The 17,968-nt window shown below is 41.5% G+C and overlaps 1 protein-coding gene across 1 annotated transcript in view; it reads right to left on the bottom strand.

Moving 5' to 3' along the window:
• The window catches only part of LOC136747585 (neuron navigator 2), a 115,620-nt gene extending 99,910 nt beyond the window's left edge, over positions 1–15,710 (bottom strand). Inside the window, exon 1 of the mRNA XM_066700528.1 lies at positions 14,561–15,710. Within this exon, the coding sequence (XP_066556625.1) occupies positions 14,561–14,818 (258 nt within the window). The 5' untranslated portion in view covers positions 14,819–15,710. The remainder of the gene's footprint in view (positions 1–14,560) is intronic.
• Positions 15,711–17,968: the final 2,258 nt, after the last annotated feature.

Raw genomic sequence — 17,968 nt, 5'->3', positions numbered from 1 at the left:
CCACCTCAAAGGCTTCATAATTATTGCCACACTGCAACAAAGGGATGAACTTTCATTCGTAATGAATACACCTGCTGGTAATCCCCCCCCCACACACACACCTAATCCAAGACCATCTTTATGCCACAGCTGTTCTCATTGGCACCCTCAGAAAATAAACACGCCTCAAACAAGATTATGAGAATCTGATATTGCTATTGCATTGGTCAGGCTGTCAAACCCCTCAGACACCCGTGGTTAACAAGAGAATGCCCCGCCTTGGGCTCTTTCTGAAGGATTAAAGACAATTAGCACTCTTCATTTCTAACTGGGTAAGACAGCTGTCTGCCATAGCTGAACAATATACCCGTAATTAGTTTATGCTGATTATTCTCTCTCTCTCTCTCTCTCTCTTTGCTCAGGATTGGAAAACCTGCTGGAGAAATATCACGACTTTCCTCACAATGCGACGGAGACCCAGTTATTCTGTCTTCTGTCAATTCAGTGGGGATCACAAACACACAAAGATACTTATCCGACAAGTGTCAGTAACTAATTAATTTTTGTTCATAACCAGCATCTGGCACAAAATCATTTTTAAAAGAATAATAAAAATAGGTTTCTTTTAAATAAATGATTTAAAACGAACTTTTCTAGTTGAACAATACTGAAGAACGATAATATCAGCAATGTGAGAATTAGGCTAAGAACTGAGTGGTATTGCAACATTTTGTCTACTATTGTTATTGTTCTTGAGCTTCACTATTTATTGTGGCTAACATTTAAATGCTAACTAAGAAGCTACTAAGCTTTAATAAAAAAAAGAAAAAAAAGAAATTAACGTCATTAGGAAAAACATTAAAAACTTCATCCCACATTTGTTTATTTAATAAAGAGATCTAATATTACACATATTCAGACACCGTACAAGTTTAATCTGCTTTCTCCCTCCCAGAGACAAAGCAATAGATAGGCTATATAAAAAAAAATGAAGATGAATATATTGACCCGTGCTGTCCATAACAGATCCACAGCTGCCACCTGGTTAGTGCATCAGTGAATTGACTGTGATGACCTACGCAGCACTTAGCACGAGCTCAGATCCCTCCGGCCCCAGTGCAGCGATGGAGGGCCGAGCCAGCCGAGGACAGACTCATTTCTCTGAGGGGACGGAGAGCCACAGTTCTTACCCTATTTGGAGAATTGCACCCAAAGTCTTTTTTTTTTTATGTTGTTTTTTTAACAAGGGAATCTTAGGGTGAAACACATCCTGAGATTAAATTATTAAGTGGGACTCAGTTAATGTGAAAATAAGTCAAGTGTGAACTGTGGAAGGACATCCGCTGTACTGTAGTAAATGATCTGGCACTGCTTTGCTGAACTCTGAAGGAGGATGTGGAATATTTGCTGTAAACGATGCTAAGGAACTGGATTTTCCCAAGGCCCATTATCCCAGGAACAATTTAATGTGCCATGGTCCAAGACTCACTCTCTTATCTTCAAAGGGCCGTTCACGATCGTCGCCAACACAAACACAGATAAAGGATTAAAAGATGGCTGTGGTGTTTGGGGACAGTTGAGACAAAACTAGCCTACAATCAAGAAGCCTAATTCTTAAAGAAACATCGCGGCCCGGAGAGCAGAATATCGAAATGTTCAACTTCAACTTTTAGAATCCAGTACTGACCAGTCTCCATCCAGAACAGAATCAAGCCTCGCTATGAGGAGGGGTGTTTTGCTGACTTTTGAATGGAAATATAACAAGCAATTTAGCACGTTTCAACATAAGATATGATTAATTGATTACTAATTGCCCCCTTAGCAATGGGTTAAAAGTTTTCTGCCCCGACTGAGCACAGACAATGAGAAATAATCCACCTCTAATATTTTCAGTACCTCTCTCTGCTATTCTGAACAGTTTAAATCACCGAGTTGTACATTCATCTGCATAGCAAAGAGTCTATCAAACACTTAACTGTGCCCAGTATCACATAGCCTACTGATTGTTCCTTCATCAGGCCAGGAAATCCCCATCATCATACCTACCACTCACTGCTGAAAAATGGCCCATGACTCATCCTCCAAAAGTCAGCCACCTCTCAAGCTGTGTAACAGTGATAATCTTTCATTAAACACCGGGTTTATCTTCAAGATTTTGATAATAACGGGCTCTCACTGTCTGTACCGAAGCGTAGGTGTGGGGAGATGGGAGAGAGGGAACCGGCTCAGAAACAGCCTAAATTAAACATTTTTGCACTGTGTACAAGTTTAATTTCCCCATTCCAAACCTGTGAATATCACTCAAGCGTTTTGTGAGCTTTTCTGCCCCTGGTTGTAACAGGTTTCTGTCGTTATTCCAGTGGATTGATTTGTAAAATACAGATCTGAAAATCATACAGAAGTTATTTTGTGGCACGTGCTCGAGAGCTTTACCAGATTATCATTTTCTCACAGGGCTGCTCGTTTATTGTCAACAAATGCCAAGGAATCAATGAAAGTGAAACTCAATCCCAATATGTCACTATTTTGTATTCAACCATGCAGTCTGTCACACAATAACAAATGCATTATTTATCTAATAAATCCCTGCCCCCGCCACCAAATAGATACCAACAAAAAAAATGAACACTCAAAATTAATTTCAACATTTTCAAGGCAATTGTGGGAAGAGAAAAATGAAATGGTAGCACAAATATGAAAGATTTCCTACCAAACACATATAAAGAGAGAATAGACTGTTCCTCTGGGCCCCCCACCTCCGGGTGCTCCAAGACTACCCAAAAATAGCCCTCTCAACTCTCAATACTGACAGGAAATCACTCGCATGTAATTACCAGTTTCATGGTGATATTGTTCTGCTCCCAGCGCCAGAGCATCATGCTCATCTTCCTCAGAGACGGACAGCAGAGCACCTGCTACAGCAGCAAATACAGCCGGCCAGCCCAAGAGGGGTTAGACAGCCACTTCATCCCCAAACAGACCAATTCCTGGTCCACCCACCTGGGTCAGTGGCCTCATACTGTAGTTACATTCCTCCTGAGTGAAAGTCCTGCGTCTCTTCCCCCTGCAGTTCCCGAAGTCGCTGCTGCCGCTGCTGCTGCTGTTACTGCTGTGCGGCTCAAAGTACTTTTTAGATATGCTGTGCTAAGAAAAATCCCCAGCCCAAACCTCAGACCTTAGCCAAACCAAACAACTTCTGTAAGGCGCAGGGAGGAGAGCAGTAAAGCCTGTAGGAGTGAAAGTCGGGACAAGGAAGTCTCCCCTCCCCCTGCCAGCTAAAAGCACCACTCACATTGGGTATCCCTGCCTCAATGGACCATTCGTCATCTGGAGAATAAAGGATGGCTCTGAAAACCCTTCCCACTCACTGCTTTATCAATACCTCCCTATTACTTTATAACAAGACTGGAAGAGACAAGAAAGAAAAGCCGCTGTGGCCTGGCTGGTTTGGACAACATTTTCACTGACCTTTTGTTTTGTTTTTCTCTCTCTGGTCACTGCAAGTGCTGCATTTCACATTTGTACATGACAGACTGTGCAGTCTTAAAAAAAGAAACGCACGCCATGTCAAAGGGAATAACAGGATGTCCTCCGTTTGTACGTCTTCCAAACCCCCAAACCTCAAATAAGCTAATTTTAAGGCAGGCTGTAATGTGCCAACATTGCTGTATTCCCACAGCGCATTAGAGATCCACATAATTTGTAAGATCTCGGGTCTCCACAGAAGCTGCACTGTAAGTGGCACATAAAATGAACTTTTTAATTATTTTTAGCTGCATTAAAGAGTCTTCATTTTTCTTTTCTTCATTTAAGCTGACCATTGTGGACAATAGATGCCAGGTCCTGTTTCTTAAAAAGTAACAGAATTAAATATAGAACCTAAGTAACCGTGGACCATAACACTTAATCTTCTTTCGACTGCTTTTTGTTTTTTGGCACCCCGCTGACAGCCTGTCATGGCACATTTGGGATGAGAGGGGGGTCGGTGGTTGTTGGAAGGCTCAGAGTAAGATGTATGGGTCTTCTGGGGGTAAATGAAATAACAAAGGCCCGGTGAGAAGCCCTTTGAATAAGTGCAGATACTCCTGGGGTAGAGAAGCCCCCAAGCACCTCGCAACTGCTCTCCAGAAAATCATTTAAAAGCATCTTGATGTTCACACTAGACGAGTCTCACTCCAGTCCCAACTGTCGCAAGAGGCTGTGTCCTACAAGGTTAATAAGCGAGAGTTGTGATCCGTGTATTTCAACCAGCGGACGAGGGAAAATACAAGATGGTAATGGTGGATAGATCTTTAAATACAAATATAAATACAAAACACACCAAATACAAAGTAGAACTAAGCATTACTGCCACCCACTGACCAAAGACCCAAGTGGCATGCGTTGACCGCAAAGATTTCTGATTTAAATTCAGTGCAGGTGAGCTCGTCTTTTTCATGTTATAACTTCAAACCCTTATAAATCTCTGCAGAATACCAAATGACTATTAATAATAATAATAATAATAATAATAATAATAATAATAATAATAATAATAATAAACAATGAAGCCTTTTTTCACTTGGCTTTAAAATGAAGAACTGCCATCTGCAATCAAACTACGTTGTGAAAGGTAAAGCTCAGTCAGTTAGCGTTATATTTTGCAATTTGATTTAATAGCTTAATAGCTTGAATACAGATGTAATTGTGAGAGAAGGATACTGGTACATTGCAGGATGTGTGTCATTTTAAGATGCAGGAATCAGAGAACGAGAAAGGGACCGCAGCCATTCCCTGTAGGTGTCAAAGAGAGATTGCTTCTGTAAAGGTTGTGTGTTTTGCTGGTCCCTTATTGCTGATTTCTGCACATTTTCAGGCTGTTTAAAATCGTCCATTAGGGACCGTTTGCTTTTGTGCCAAGCCACAGAACTGACACCTTCAGCTCTTCCTGTAAAATGAAAATGCACAAATGGGGGTTTTGCCGAATGACAGAATATGGGCTGTACATGTTTAAGTGAAACAGCCCCGATGATCCCAGGAGCTTCCATACAATACCCCATTTATTCACATAATTGTGACATAAAAGCATACATGAAAAAGGGGGACAAAAAAACGTCAACCTAATGAGTCCGATTCTGGCCGAGGAAAACTGGAGAGAAAATAAAGGGAAACAGATGTCCTAAGCTAATGAACGAGTTTAACCTAAGCAGCCATTGTCAGCACAATAACCACTTGCAGGAAAACCCAGGGAAATCCGCTAACTAACAATCCATTGTTTGTTTGCAAGAAAAAAGTTAGGATGTGTCTTGTCCATTAATGTTTTTCATCATTTTTTATTATTATTATATTATAAAAGTCCCTCGACCACATTTGGTCTCTTCACGGCTTCAACAGTATAATGAAAAAACAACAGAGACGGGGACTTGAAACAACACTGTATACATTCAATTAAATAAATGAACAGCTATGAAAATAAGCCTGAGAAATAATATCTGGGATCCATGTAATTGTATCTGTTTGATAGGAACATACATTGTATGCTATATGAAATTATTTTAATATGGAAATATATATGTGTGTCAGGAGACGCAATCTCTCCAAAACTCATTGGAGAAGTGTTGAAGAAGTGTTTGGACTGTGAACAAAAGGGAATTAAGTTATCAAGAGCTTATATGTAAGAGTAATGTACAATTTGCAGGTGACATCGTCATATTTACAAAAGTACCTGAAGATCTGCAGCTGCAATATCTAGAACGCTAAGATGCTGGCAAGTAAACTGTACTTCAAATGAACCCGAGTAAAACCAAAGTCATGTTTAACAGATTTGGCTGTTGCTGGACACATTGCAAGAAGAACAGATCAAAGATGAACAAAGGAATCGATCGAATGGATACCAAGAGATGAAAAAACCTAGAAGACGACCACATGGGAAGATTCAATAATAAACTGTAGCTGTAGATAGAAGCCAGTGGAAACATCTTGGGTTGGCCTTCATCCAGCAGTGGACCAATGTGGGCTGATGGTGGTGACAAACACAGTACAAAAACGTAGATTAACACCAACTAAGGTCTTGCACCAAACTGAAGGTTTTTGTTTTTTCAGTTTGTTTTTTGTCTTTTTTAATAAAACAAACAACTCCTGCCCCTGGCTGACATCTTGCTCAATGAATACTGACACTATAGTGCAGGTGTAGATTAGCAAAGCACCCTGGGCATGATGGCAGTATTCATGTGGAAGAGCTTTGTCACCCAGTTAAAACGGCCTGCAATCCACTCCAGTCTCGTCCGCAGGGCCCGGGGTCAGACTGGCTGGGCTAAACTGATCCTGTCCTGGAGGTGGACCACAGAAAACAGACAACAGAAAACAGACATCATGCTTTGAATTAAAGAAATCACCTTAGTCTTAATTACCGCCTTCAGGTGAGACATAACACTAAATTCAACTTTCATTTTAGTGCAGGCTAATTAATTGTTTGATTGATTGATTGATTGATTGGTTAATGAATTAATAGTACATTGCAAAAATCCACACACCTCCTCATTATTGTAGAATTGTTTTACAGGTCTTACAATGACTGTGTTCGTTTACAGAACTAAAAAGAAATGTTAATATCAAGGCCGGGGGCGGAGAGCCGGGGTATCTTTCAAAACTGCAAATTGACCTGACAGTCGCGAGATCTTTTTTATTTAATCCATTGTCCTGCTAATGTCAGTAGCGTTTAATTCAATTGATACTGAAACAAAGATGCCATTTCAATAAACATCAGGCTGTGTTTGTATGCTAATGAAGTGAGACCGTCTTTGTCCCGGCGCTTCTTTACACTCTACCCTGACGGCGCTGTGCTCCTCAGATGCGTGTTTTTACTCACAGTGTGAAGACTCGCCAAACAGCTGAGATTTTAATCAAGATCTGCCAAGGCGCATTATTTTCAGAAGCAAGATGCAGAGTGGCACAATGACACAGCGGATTAGATAAATCAGAATGTGCAGAAATTAGGAACCACATTTTTTTTTTAATTCAACCTTTTATCGCACGAAATGAAGAGTCCTCAAACAGTATAAGCACAAATAAGAGTAACCTCAATGAAATACTGTAAGATGCACAACTAAGCATAATCATTACAAGAAGACCAATGCACACCAGTACAGAATCCATGACTTATGAGCAAACCTGTAAGGATTTCTAGATGCAGGCTTACAATCTAAATCTTTCAACACTAACAATAATATTCCTTTATTAAAACCCCTTTAAACAAATCATAAATATATGAAAGCACAAAGGCCTTTCTGCTGATGTAATTTTATTTACACAAGCATGTGCAATAAACTTGGTTTGAATTCCAAAGTTAATATGATAACACTATTCAATTATGTTACATTATATGCAAATTTAAGTCAATTTTCCTTGTTGTGTTTGTAGTAAAACATTGTTTTGGTGGAAAGCAAGGATCCTCTGCCTTACAGGTCAATACAGCAGACTCCTGGCACTGTCACAAAGACAGCCATACCCCCCCGGCCGTGCCGCAGTAACACTCACCAGTGCACAGCTGCCGCTCTGAACTAATTGCACCGTGTTTACTGGACAGATTGATAAAGGATGGAGGAACTGTTGCCACTTTATAGGAGTCGTATCCTTGTTCGCCATGTAAGGCAATGCTTATGAGAAAATGAGCACCAGCTGTCAAAGACATCGCTGCCACTTTTATACTAGATGTTCATAAAAGCTCATGATGCAGAGCGTTTGTGATGGCAAAGTATCTCTCTGTTAGGCCTGGCTGGATACTGCAGCCAGTAAAGCAACACCTTCAAGATCAGCATCCTTTAAGAGCAGCTACTGAGAAGACAGCGGTGTGACTTTTTAATCCAGGACAAAGAAGTGATTGATCACCTATGAATGCTAAGCCAACTGCTGCCTCCATTAGCAAGCATTAGCCACATGTCATGCCCAGCCATAGCAGCATCGGGCCCAGCTAGACGGCCACAACGAAAGGCCTTTTAAAGCTCTGTGGTTTGTCCTAGTAGCCAAACACTATGCACAGTACAAGACTCAGACCAATGCATGCCAAGTCTTCTACAAGATCTATTTTCAATTAATTCATTTTCCGTCATAATGGAGCGATACTGCTCAGGGATACATTAGCTTTTAAATTTGAAAACAATATATAGGGAGGAAGCCATGACAAGTACAAATGGCTCAGTTTAGTCCCAGGCCTACTTAGTGGAAGGTGGGCAGTGTTTAGAACAAAGCTGTTCCAAGTTAAAAGGCTAGAGGCCACAAACCAGGCTAATAAAATGAGAGCGGTTTCTGTTACTTGAATATGGATTTTTTTTTCTCCACGAACCATCTGGGAGCTGCAGCTCTGAAAGGGGTGTATATTGATTTCTTTCAAGTGTTTTGACTATATCAGTCAGCCGTAACCAAATTAAGTTCAACGCTGGCGTTGGCTCCTGCTACTCGAAAAGGCCGCAGCACTAGAGCAGGATGCTTGGAGTTTAGAATTGAGGCCATGTGAAGTACACTGGGTTTATTTATTTATTTGTTTCCAGTCTTTTTCCCCATTTTTCTCTTAAGCTAAGAATGGATCCAACACTCCAACTCTCTCTCCAGGAACCTCGGGAGACTGCTGGGTATAGGCTTGGGCTTGCATTGTCGTAAGGTGCTTTGCCTCTCAATGACAAGAAATTGATGCGTATAGATGCACAGAAATGAAAGCACATGCAACACTTCTGCAGTGAAGCACGCATGCCAGTTCAAACCTATACGATCATCTACCAAAAACCGACATATTCACACACACAAGATTCAGGATACTAAAAATAAACTGAAGCCATGCTTAAATACATTCCCAACAAGGAAATGTTACAGCCATGTTACAGTAACTGTAAGTGATCTGATCCTTTTAGAAACGTAAACAGCATTATGAAAAAGTGTGCAATGGAGCTGGGATGAATGACGGGCTTAGAATGTTAAAAATAAAATAAAAAAACACAAATGACATTCTTTCAGAAGCTACTTTCAAAACGCATGAGTGTTTTTATTTTGTGTACAATCAAAACCATTTTTTCAAAACGGCAAAGAGTGGCATGCAAGTGCCAGTTCAGATCTTTATTAAACCACAATGACATTTAAGTCTTGCTTCTGTTGAACACTAGAGGGCTCTAAAACCTTCCTTATGCAACAATCGAGACAAACCATATGTGTCAGTGGGGCAGCACTCTGCTAATATGCCTGGACTGAAGTGACACTCCGGCTGCCACTAACGTTTTAACACTAACATACTGACAAGGGGACAAGCTCCCCCTGCGACAGAGGCCTTATGACAATCATTGGTTAGGCCTATCATTCAATCATTCATCATTTATACCAGTGATTCTCAACCCCGGTCCTGGAGGAGCACCACCCTGCTGGTTTTTGTTCCAACCTAGCTTTCAATTACTTAATTGAAACTTAATTGTCAAAGGCTCTAATTTAAGAACATTATAAGTTCAATTAAGGGTCCAATTAATTAATTGGTTCATATAAACAACTGATTTGGTTCATGGGAACTCCTGGTACACTTGGTCATTATTTCTTCTCTTGTTTAGAGGTTGACACGGCTGTATCTCGACTGCAAGGCCCAGTTCAAGCAAAGAGGTGAAACCAATTTGATTCAATGCTTTTCTTCAATGCAGTGTAAAGAACAACAGACACTCTGGCAACTGCATACATTAAGGTCAGCTGAGTTTTCTTTTTAAAGCAATCACTTTCAGTTCATTGCCTTTTTACCCCTCAAGGTCAGCCCCAGAAGCTTACAGACTCTTCAGGAGTGGCAACAGCTTGACCATGTTGTTCACGGGAAACTGGGAGATGTTTACCAGCACCAGAGCCACACTATGCACCACGCACACTGCCTCAACATTAGCCAAGCTAATCCCACAGTCTATACTGGACTGCAGACTAACAGATGGTGTTGTTTTGTTGCGAAGGCAGGAATAATATGTTGTATCGCAGCAGCGCATAATGAAGACCAATGCAAGATTCATGTTACAACATGCATGCAGGTCATGGGTACCCTTTCAATCAAACCAACCAGGGATCGGGACTGTAACGATGAATACAGATGGCAGTTCGGCAGCCGTCTCGTGAGCTGTCCAACTGAAAGACCTAAATCAGGGGGTCCTATTTGACAGACTCAACAAAACTTGAAATGCAATTTATTTATTTGGAGAATTACAGTTTGTGTCCCATTTGGCATGGCTTAGCTTTACACAAATATTAAAGTATACAGCACATTCACGTGAAAAATGTGAGCCAAAATAATAATCATCATCATCTTCATCACCATCATCATAATATGCTTAATGAAGGACTTAATATGGAAAAATATCGGTGTCAAGCAACACCACTATGTTCCAACAGGTGGCAGTCTTTGCAATGCTTCCCATGACTGCTTTTGAGTAAATGTTATATTTCGTGATTGACAGTGTTTTAAATGATTTAATATAATTATCCTGATTATACAAATACAGATTTTGTCAGATGGTTAAATTTCTAGGAGAGAACACACATAGGAAAGTATTACAGTTAATCTATGTTTTATAAAATAACCAACCCTAACAAGAACACAACCTAGGCTACGTCATGGGAGTATTGCAGTTTTTTGTAAAAAGTTGTGTCTGTATCCTACTGACAATCTAAAGGCTCTTTCCCATTTGCTTGGTCTAGAAAGAACTGCCCTCATCTAAATGCAAACCAACTGCAGTATGTAGAGTGAAACAGTCAGAAGCAAATAAATCAGCCTTGAAATGAGATGGAAATCATCACTTCAAAGTCTTAGCACTGATTATGTTTTTCGGCTAGATGAGATTTATAATCCCATTCATGTCAGGCTGCACTTCAGACTCTTAAATTAAGCATTGTGTCGTTTAGAAAGCTTAACTTTGTTTTAAAGCATTATAAATAGTTTTCAAAAGTGATGAGGCTGTCTTGTGTATGTTTTCAGTTGGCATTCATTTGTACGGCTATGCGCTAAACCTCCTGGATTTGTGTGTAATCTCCAGGACCGATGTGTGGGTGGGAATATTTTCCCTAAAGCAAAAATTACCATTAAGAAATACAAATTTAAAAACAAATCTAATTACCTAGTTATTTGATTGTGTGCGGTTTATCCATAATAACCATTTAATTTTGTAAATGGTATCAGTGTCACCTGCAGAGACAGGTGCCATAAAGAAATGGCACCAACAGGTTGCTGCACAATGAACAGGTACATCTCAATGACTGGCAGTAGTTTATGTAGTTTTCCTCTTCTCATGACTAGCTCAGATTAGACGTATAGAATAGGGGGTGGGGGGGTGGCAGATGTTGCCAATTTTGTACAAATCCTACGTTTTATTTATTGTGATGCCAGAAAAGCAAGCGACTTTTTTTTTAAATCTGCAGAAGGCTGGGAAATGTAACTGGTGGTTGTTTGGTTGTATAATTGCAGGATGTCATGCCTTCCCAACAGCTCCTATCTCTGCCCTGGCAGATGGCATCAAAGGGAATCGCAGATGGGAACCCACAAGCCACCACCATCTTATTTTCACCCAAATATCTTTGAACCCACTTTGAAAAACCCGTCACTGCTCATTTGCGCTCAGAGTTAACCTATGTCGAGTTGCTGCAGAACTCTGAAGCCCCTGGAACCGGTTCAGATAGACCAGCACCCTGCATTTACTGTCAAAAATGTTGAGTTATTATTCAGATACTTCAAAAAGGATTATTTCTCATTTCCCACGACCATTTCCCCAACATCCTGAGCTTGAAATGTATATGGATAACAAAAACATTTTGTTCATGAGGGCCTTTTATTAAGTTACAGTAATGAACCTAAATGTTTGATCAGACCACACTTCTGCGGCACCTACGACTGCCACACTTTTTTAGATCTTCTCTTTTGATCGTTTGTCCATTTACTATGATAGAGCCACTAAAACGATTCTTCTGGTCAGCAGGTTCTCGGCTTTGTTTAAACGTTCGCTAGAACGTGAGGTTTTCAAATCCAATATACTCGAGTCAGTAATGAGATTAAAACACTACTTAATACTGTAATACTCATTGCAGTGAAACTAAAGCTTATTTACAGTAAAATACACCAGGTGAAAGATGTGAGAGAAGCCACACTGCGCACAGGGATGCTTGTCAGATGCTTGCCCAAGGGGCAAATCGGCATTGATGGTGGTCATATGCAATCACTTTCTGTAATTAGCGTTGTCTGACAGGAGCTCATACATTGATCATACAGGACAGATTGTACACGTGTATACATATAGATAATGAACCCTCCTTTCACACTAGCCATTCAGATTACACAATTATTAAACAGCCAAGTCATATCTGTCACTTCTGCTATGTTGAGTTAAACAAGAACATTTACCATTGACTGCGCTCAGCTATGGAAACGGCATTTGTTTTGGGAATGATGTCATAGCAATTTAGTAATCAACTGACTAACATATTCATTCAGTGTTTATTTTCCAGGATGTCAGATTACTATATTTGCAGTCTTTCTAAATATGTTTCACTAGGTTAGCAAATTTAGGTCACCAAGACAGTGTTAATGGGGTTAATTTTCTGAATGGCCAACACCACTTCGCCACATTAGTCAAGTGTTTTGTTTTGTATCTACTTGACAACAAGTCATTATTAAAACAAATCTGAAAAGAAAATTAAAATATAGGAGTTCCAATTATACTACTAGTGAATTCAGCAAAAACACTGGGGTGTTTGTTTGCTCAAGGCTTCAGGTGTTTCACAAGCCACTCATTTAACCTATGAAAAAAGCAACAGGAACAGGGGTCAGGCCGGGCACAATCAACAGAAAGACAAACCCCTCAACAAAATTCGAAACGGGAGTCCGCATTCCTGGAAACCCCGAAAGCCTTGGAGTAACCATGTAATCGTTACACAAATTGCAAAAATGTACACAGCCCACATTTCCCCCGCAGCTGCAGACCTTGCTGAATTGACTGGATGCATTAACCTACAATCAATGTGCATCTCGAGGAAGATACAGCAGTGTGCATGCTGCGCTCATGAGGAGCTCAGTGGCTTTTCATACCCAGTCACAAACCACTTGAAATAACGCATCATATGGAACGCATGGCATATTGCAGAATTAATTGGTACAATAAGACAACATGCATTACTTCAACAGCCTTCATGTTCAGCTACTGTTGCTACAATAAGCTACCATAACAGAGGGATCAGTGCAAAACCAATATTGCAGAATATTAAGCATTCAATTCCACTGCTAATTGAAATGAAGAAACACAATAATAAAAATATATATTATTTTAAAATATAAAATCTAGATATTCAAAGTATCGGGTATGAATCCTCAGTGCCGTGCCCTGGCTGCTCTTTACACATTCATCTCTCTCAGTCAGACCTATTAATATGCATACTTTGCACCACATTTCCCCGTAATGTCCAAAGTGGTGTTTATGTGAAGGCCACATATTTTACGGCTAAATTTACTTCCAAATGGAGAGTGCCAGCCTGTCTTGAGAAAGGTTAGTATTTTTGAACCTGTTATCTTTAAATAGATATGCAGCCTCCTTAGCAACAGGCACATACAGAGCAAAACACCGCAGCCTCTGTATCGAGCTGGAACAGGATTATACACACTGGGGAGGATCGCTTCAAACCAGTTGTCGATCACTTTCATTTAACTCAACGGTAAGCCCATGAAAGGAGTGTGGCGGGTTGTTTCATATTTTCATGTTTGGCAAACGTAAGCAAAGGGATGTGTTCAAATTGTAAATCTTCAGCTGCAAGGAACGGAGGGCTGCAGTGATCACAGGGTTTTTTACAAACACTTCAATTCACAGAATGGATTGCATCTCACTGGCTATTTCACTAGGAATTCAGATCCCGGCTCTACAACAAGGCTTGCACGTGTCAACAGAAATAAGACCAGCACCTGACATATCTGTATACGAAAGCAATGCCCGGGAGAGAATGTAGAAGACTGTATGCGGTTAATCGGTTTTATCACCTCCACAATCGGATCTCACACGGCACTAGCAGGAACCAGGACACGTAAAATAAAAACTGTTAAAAAAAATAGAAGAGACAGTATATTGTTATGCAAGCCTAATTTCCATGGTAATCATATTGATCTCTTAAGTTCATAACGAGCAGCAATACAAAAACGCTACACTTGTTACAGTAGATCTATTTAACATTTAACATAACCAGCTGCCTATAAATCACATTCATTCAAGTTCCTTCCACTTAAATTGCCTCTAAAGCTTGTCCACCACAATCTATTACAGAACAGTACTGCATGAATTGGCCGCATTTGTCCAAGACTAACGTTTTCACATTATTTATATATAAACCGTTTATCTGGAAAATAAATAAAATATGCATTGTGATATTGCCTTGCTTTGCATTCATGACTAGCATCATTACCATTAGGGGGGCAACTCGTACTACATTCCTCGGGTAAAGATCCTGTCTACTGAGCCGGGCGAAGGCAAGCTTCTGCCACAGAAAGAGAATACTAAAACAGAGACGCACGCCCACATACCACCGAGAGAGAGAGAGAGAGATGAAAAGACAGAAGTGATCTAACCTGAGTGTCAAAGCCATTCTCTACAGCGCTAGTCTTTTTCTGGGGAGCCCCGGTGCCCTCGCTCTCGTGCCCGTGGGGCGACTTCAGGGGGATCAGGCTGGAGTAGGTGGGCTTGCACACCTCCAGCTTGCTGCCCAGCTTCAGGTAGCAGGGTTGGGGCAGCTGGGTCCTGGCCGGGACCTGCTGGATGGGAGCTGCACTGTGCACCGGCTTGGGCAGTCCGGACTTCATCTTGGAGGCCACCAGGATGGCCGGCATCTTCCTTTCTTGCTTTCTCAACACGTTTCAGGCGGGAGGAGAGGCAGGAGCCCCGAGAGATGAGGAAGAGAGAGGGAAAAAAAAAAAAAAAAAAGAGAGAAAAAAGGCGGCCGCCGCTGTATCGTGGCACCGTGCGTCCACAGATTAGGAAGCACGGGCAGAACTGAACACTCAGGCAAGAACAATTACAGCATCAACACCGCTTCCCGCTATAGTGTCTTGAAAGCCTGCCAACAAGCTCCCGCCTCTCTCTCTCCGCTTTTAATTATTTCTTATTCCTTTTTTCCTAATAGTGCACCATCAATCCCCAGTGATTTTTCAGTCCCTTTCCTTGCCTTCTCTTTTCCCCTTGAGTTGTCAAAGGTAGCCTTGCCACTTGTGCCTCACAGACGCAATACTCCTTCCCACTGAACTGTGACTTCATTATCCTCTCATTGCCGGCAGGAAAGAAGAGAGTTGCTCAGCAGAGGGAGAAAGGGAAAAGGAAATGTGCGAGAGGAAACTTGCTGCTACTGTGCATATGCTTGCCTGTCGCTGCGCAAGGAGTCATTGAAGGATTTCCAGATTAAGATGCCTCTTCCTCCAGCATTATCCAAGTAGCAGATGTAGCTTAGTTTGTTAATGACAGATGCCCTTGGTGTTGAGCCTCAGGGAGACGAGCGTCTTAGCCTGGCCATCCTCCTCGCCAGTGCGGTTTCCAGCTCTTCTCGCAGCCTGAGCAGCACACTGTCTCCTTAAAGACCTCTGAAACACAGATGATGGTCTGAACTCCGGGCTGGCGTTACAGCTCTTCCTTCACACATGCTCCTCGCACAGGTTAGGAGGGACAGCAGATAGCCACCTTCTGTTCCTTTCAGATACTGTCCTTCACAGGTCCAATCCGTGAACCCCTCTCTCTCTCTCTCTCTCTCTCTCTCACTCTCCCTCTCTCTCTATTTCCTTTTTTCTAAACTGTCAGGTTCTTGCCTCAGCCGAAGGAGGCTACGGAGATCAGACGAAGTAGTAGCAGGGTACTATCTGACAGTAGTGGAGTGCCACCATCTGATTGGCTAGATTCCCTGAAAAAAACAGAAATCAGGGGAAAAAAGAATCCCTGCAAAAGAGGAGGAGCTTCTGCCGGCTAATACAGAAACTCCCTGTCATTTCAATGCAACACACAGCCGGAGCCACTGCTGCTAATGAAGAGCTCCAAGAGGCAGTCGAGACGCTAAGCCGCTCCGACTGCTCAGTTTTTGGGGGTGGGGGGGTGGGCATTCGATGAAATACAGTTGCACAGAAGATTTGTTTGGGTACAATGAGGACCTTGCTGCTTTATTTCTATTTAATGAGCTGCTACAGGTACTGGATCATCTCAGTTTGTCACAGAACAAGTATCCTTTCATTTGCAAGAGCACGTTTTTATTTCTCACAATCGGAGAGATGTTTGCATGACAAGCACCTTCAGCGCAAGTGTGTTGAGACATTTAACTCTATTAAAAAGGGATAGTGTCTTTAACCGTCTAATCTGTATGCTGGGTCCAGAGAACACTAACAGGAAAGATCAGTACGCTTGTTTGATAGCAACAGGATTATTTATATATGATTTACATGTACACACATAAATAAATGAGTTACCAAATTGGATATGCCGTGTATACTTTGTATTCAAAACGGACTTGGACTTGAAAACAGTTTAAAATGCACACACTGCAGGCATACAACGCAGTAAGCATTATCATGGTGGGGTATTGACAATTAATTGGTTAAATGGACACCACACCGAAATTCCCCTTGAGAAGCGGCCATTGGGGGGGAAATTACTGTGTGTCAGCTCCAATAGCACAATTTGAAAGTGGATAGAAAAGCGTGTGCACTGGGTCCTACTCGGCCCCAGTAATCCAGTTACAGTAATCTTAAGTATTGGAAGTCTGCTGGCAGATTTGATTTTGTGGTGTGAAGAAAAAAACCTGGGAAAAGTCTGTATGATTTCCAGGCAATCAGTGTAATGAGCCTAAAGGCAAATTTGATCATACATAAAATCTGTACACAGGGAAGGGGGGGAGTATTGGGTTTCATCGTATTTTTTTTCTAAAATTGAGGTTTTACATGTAAGCATATTAAAATAATAATCCAATACGGTGTACATGAGGATGCTATCGTGCACAGAACGCTGTTACTAGGTATAAAGACAGAGCAAAGAATAGCAGTGAGAGAGAGCAAACGTATTAAATAAAAGCACATGCCAGAGATAGGATGATCTGTTATGGTGGCACAAAATCCGTCTTTTGAACACTGGTCATGTGGTGGACGTTGTGAAGGTGAGAGCAAGTGACTCACTGGGGGTAGAAGGGTCTATACTACAATATAAAGGAGGCAACAGTTTGGCATTGTCAGAATGGACAAGTAGGTTGCTTATATCTTGATTTCAGTTCAAGTTTATCACACTATCCCCTAACTCATCTGTTTTTTTTTACAGCTCCAGTCATGACACACATTCGCTCTTCCTTTGCCATCTCCCCTCGTCCCCGTCAGCCTGGCTCACTGCAGACGGACCAGATCAAGTGACTGCAGCTGACAGGGACTCCACACCATCCTCCTACAGTCCTATGTCTTCGGTATTAAACATCCAACCTGCTACAGCATCACTACCCATAATCGTATGGTTTACATCCTGTTTTCCATCTAGACTTAATTCAGTGCATGTGCTGCCGCTGATCTGAACCACATGCACGGCCGCTAAGCCATTTGCTTAATAATAATCTGAAAGCCACCGACAAGCCTGTGAACTCCGATAGCATGAGACATTCACCTACCATTCAATCAAGTTCCCTTTTACATTTCATCAGTGTATCAAATTCCCAATGGCGGCGGAGCATCTCAGAGATCACTCGCTCGGCGCGGGCCGCAGTAGGTTTGTGGTTCGCCCAGATAAAAGGCTGTAATTTAAAGTCTCTGTAAATCCATACAGCAAAGCCAATACAGTAATGTCTTACACTCCCTTAAACATCAGTCAAGATAATTACATTTCACAGTCTGCTTTTAAAATGCAAAATAAGTAATTCGGCGGGAGCTTTGTCGTTCCATTTGTTTGACATTAGCTAATGAGATCACAGCTGACAAGATAATCCCCCCAAAAAGTTTCCACGTTCGGAATCGCTATCGGGAGAATGA

This window comes from Amia ocellicauda, chromosome 4 (genome assembly GCF_036373705.1).
Source record: "Amia ocellicauda isolate fAmiCal2 chromosome 4, fAmiCal2.hap1, whole genome shotgun sequence".
Taxonomy (NCBI): domain Eukaryota; kingdom Metazoa; phylum Chordata; class Actinopteri; order Amiiformes; family Amiidae; genus Amia; species Amia ocellicauda.
The sequence above is the reverse complement of the archived record's forward strand: the minus strand, read 5'-3'. Positions and strand labels throughout refer to the sequence as shown.